General features: G+C 53.7%; 1 protein-coding gene across 1 annotated transcript in view; it reads left to right on the top strand.

Moving 5' to 3' along the window:
- Nucleotides 1–2,433, top strand: part of ITGB5 (integrin, beta 5) — a 106,980-nt gene that overhangs the window by 100,965 nt on the left and 3,582 nt on the right. Inside the window, exon 12 of the mRNA XM_010834281.1 lies at nt 516–619. Coding sequence (XP_010832583.1) covers nt 516–619 — 104 coding nt within the window. The remainder of the gene's footprint in view (nt 1–515; nt 620–2,433) is intronic.

The following is a 2,433-nucleotide window of genomic DNA, read 5'->3' as shown; positions in this document are numbered from 1 at the left end:
GGCTGGGCCCCTGCAGAGATGTCCTAAAAGCCCACCCAGAGAGGTTAATATGCAGGAGGGCTGAGAGCCCTGCCTGCGTGATGGTCTCCTGGTGGGGATCTTGGGAGTTGGGCCATGGGGGTGTGAGAACCCCTCCTCAAGGCCAGGAATATTTTTTTTTTTAATCATCAGAAGCTCCCTGTGTTGGGCAGACTCCTCAGGGAGGCATTTGACACAGCGGAGTGCAGGTGGATGTGGCTCCTGGTGTCAGAATTTGAAAGGCCTCCAGCCTGCAACTTGACATGGGGACCAGACACGTCTCTAAACTCACCTAGGCTCCTCCAAGGACCTTCAGGCTTCCCTGCATGAGGGCAACGGCGGGGACAGTAGGGCTAAGCAACTGGAGATGGCAGAAGTTAAAGCTTCAGGGGCCTAAAGGAGGGCTGGGATCTGCACTCTTGGGGCATGTACTCGGTTACATGTGTGGAGCTGATCCACAGCATTTAACACCCACATTTATCGCCTCTCTTCCAAAGAGACTGTGTCGAGTGCTTGCTGCTTCACTCAGGGAGCTCAGCTGACAACCAGACCTGCCAAAACCTGTGCAAGGACGAGGTGATCACACGGGTGGACACCATCGGTGAGTATGCCGAGTGGCCTGGGCAGCTGGCCCCTTTTGGATCCTGGCAGTAGATGTAGAGACGTAGAGACTCTATCCTGTAGGGATCTTCAGGGCTGCCTGGCAGACAGGATGCTAGTTTTAGCCTTGAGTTAGGAAGTAGCCTCAGGTCCTTGGCCAGTCCTTGCTAGCTCCCCAAGAGGACTTGGGGTACCTGGGTTAGGGCACAGGTTCCAGGCTCTCCCTGTTCATCGGTGTCTATCCTGTCCCTGGGCCCAGTCCCTTCCTAGCAACATCTTCTCCCAGGCTTCCTGAGAAGTTGGGGTATTAGTTAGAATAAGTACTGTCAGCTGCCACAACAAACAGGCCCCGAACCTCAGTGACTTAACAAAACAGAAGTTGGTTTGTCACTCACTGAAAGTGAAGATGTTCCTGGTTGACAAAGCCTCCACTGGTCCTTCATGAGCCCAGATACCCTCTCAGTTTTGGTTCCACCCTCCCCCACGCCCTCAGAAGCCTCTCCATTGAGTCTACAAATGGGGAGGACAGAGGGAAGGATTGGATGGGAGGTTTACATGGGCTGGACCTGGAAGGGTACATGTAATTTCCCCCCAGAATTCAGTCACCCGGCCACATTTACTGCAGGAATGGTGGGAAATGCCATCCAGGAAATGCGGGAAGCTGGGAAACCATGTTTGGTGACCAGCTAGCCAGTCTCTGCCCCATTTGGCCTCAGCCCAGCACAGCTCTCTTGATGCTGCTGGCATCAGACAAGGCAGAGCTTGCATTCTGTCCAGGTGAACCCAGGATAGAATTCCTGCAGGTCTCTCTGCTCCCTGTTCCTGCCTCCCTGGTCTTGATTGATGCTCTGGCCAAATCATGGCAACCAAGTCATGAATGCCATCAGCGCATAGTCACTGAGCACCTACTGTGTGCCAGGGCTTGTACTGCACCTGGGAGCCAATGGGGAGCCCCCACCCCCCCAGCCTGGCCTCTCATGCCAGTTTTCCTGCCCTGCTTCTGTCCTGTGACTTGAGACCTGGCTCGCAGAAAGTTCTGCCTGCAGACCTGGGCCATTGCCTCATGACTGGACACCCACAGAAAGACAGGGCAATGCCTCTCCTGACCCACTGACTACTCTGTCGCTCTGGAGCAAATGTTGCTGTTCATGCACAGCTGTGACCTGAATCAGCTGCTTCACAGAGAAAGTTTCTGTTCGAATTCAGCAGTTATCCTTCCTTCCCCCAGGCTCACACACACACACACACACACACACACACACACTTGCTCACACTCAGCCAGACTGGGCTTACGGTTGGGGTTTGAGAGGAAAAGCCTAGTTTCTATTAGAATTCAGCAGTTATCCTTCCTTCCTTCCCCCAGGCTTTCACACACACACACACACACACTTGCTCACACTCAGCCAGACTGGGCTTACGGTTGGGGTTTGAAAGGAAAAGCCCAGTTTCTATTAGAATTCAGCAGTTATCCTTCCTTCCTTCCTTCCCCCAGGCTTTCACACACACACACACACACACACACACACACACTTGCTCACACTCAGCCAGACTGGGCTTATGGTTGGGGTTTGAGAGGAAAAGCCCAGGCCTCTGCATCTGATAACCACTCAAAACTGTCTGGTCCCAGGTAGAGCCTCCTTTGAGCCACAGGCTTACAGAGGGTGGAGCTGGAAGGTGTTCCATGTCACAACATAACCTGCAGTTGTTACTCAGGACCTGTGGGTCATTCTCTTATCACCGGCCTCCCTCTTACTTCACACTCTTCCGGGCTTCCTTCCCCCTAAGAAATCAGTCTAACCCCGACCCGGGGAAGCC

The sequence above is a fragment of the Bison bison genome, unplaced genomic scaffold (assembly GCF_000754665.1).
Source record: "Bison bison bison isolate TAMUID 2011002044 unplaced genomic scaffold, Bison_UMD1.0 scf7180017864032, whole genome shotgun sequence".
NCBI lineage: Eukaryota > Metazoa > Chordata > Mammalia > Artiodactyla > Bovidae > Bison > Bison bison.
Note: the sequence above shows the minus strand (reverse complement) of the source record. Positions and strands in the feature narration are given on the sequence as shown.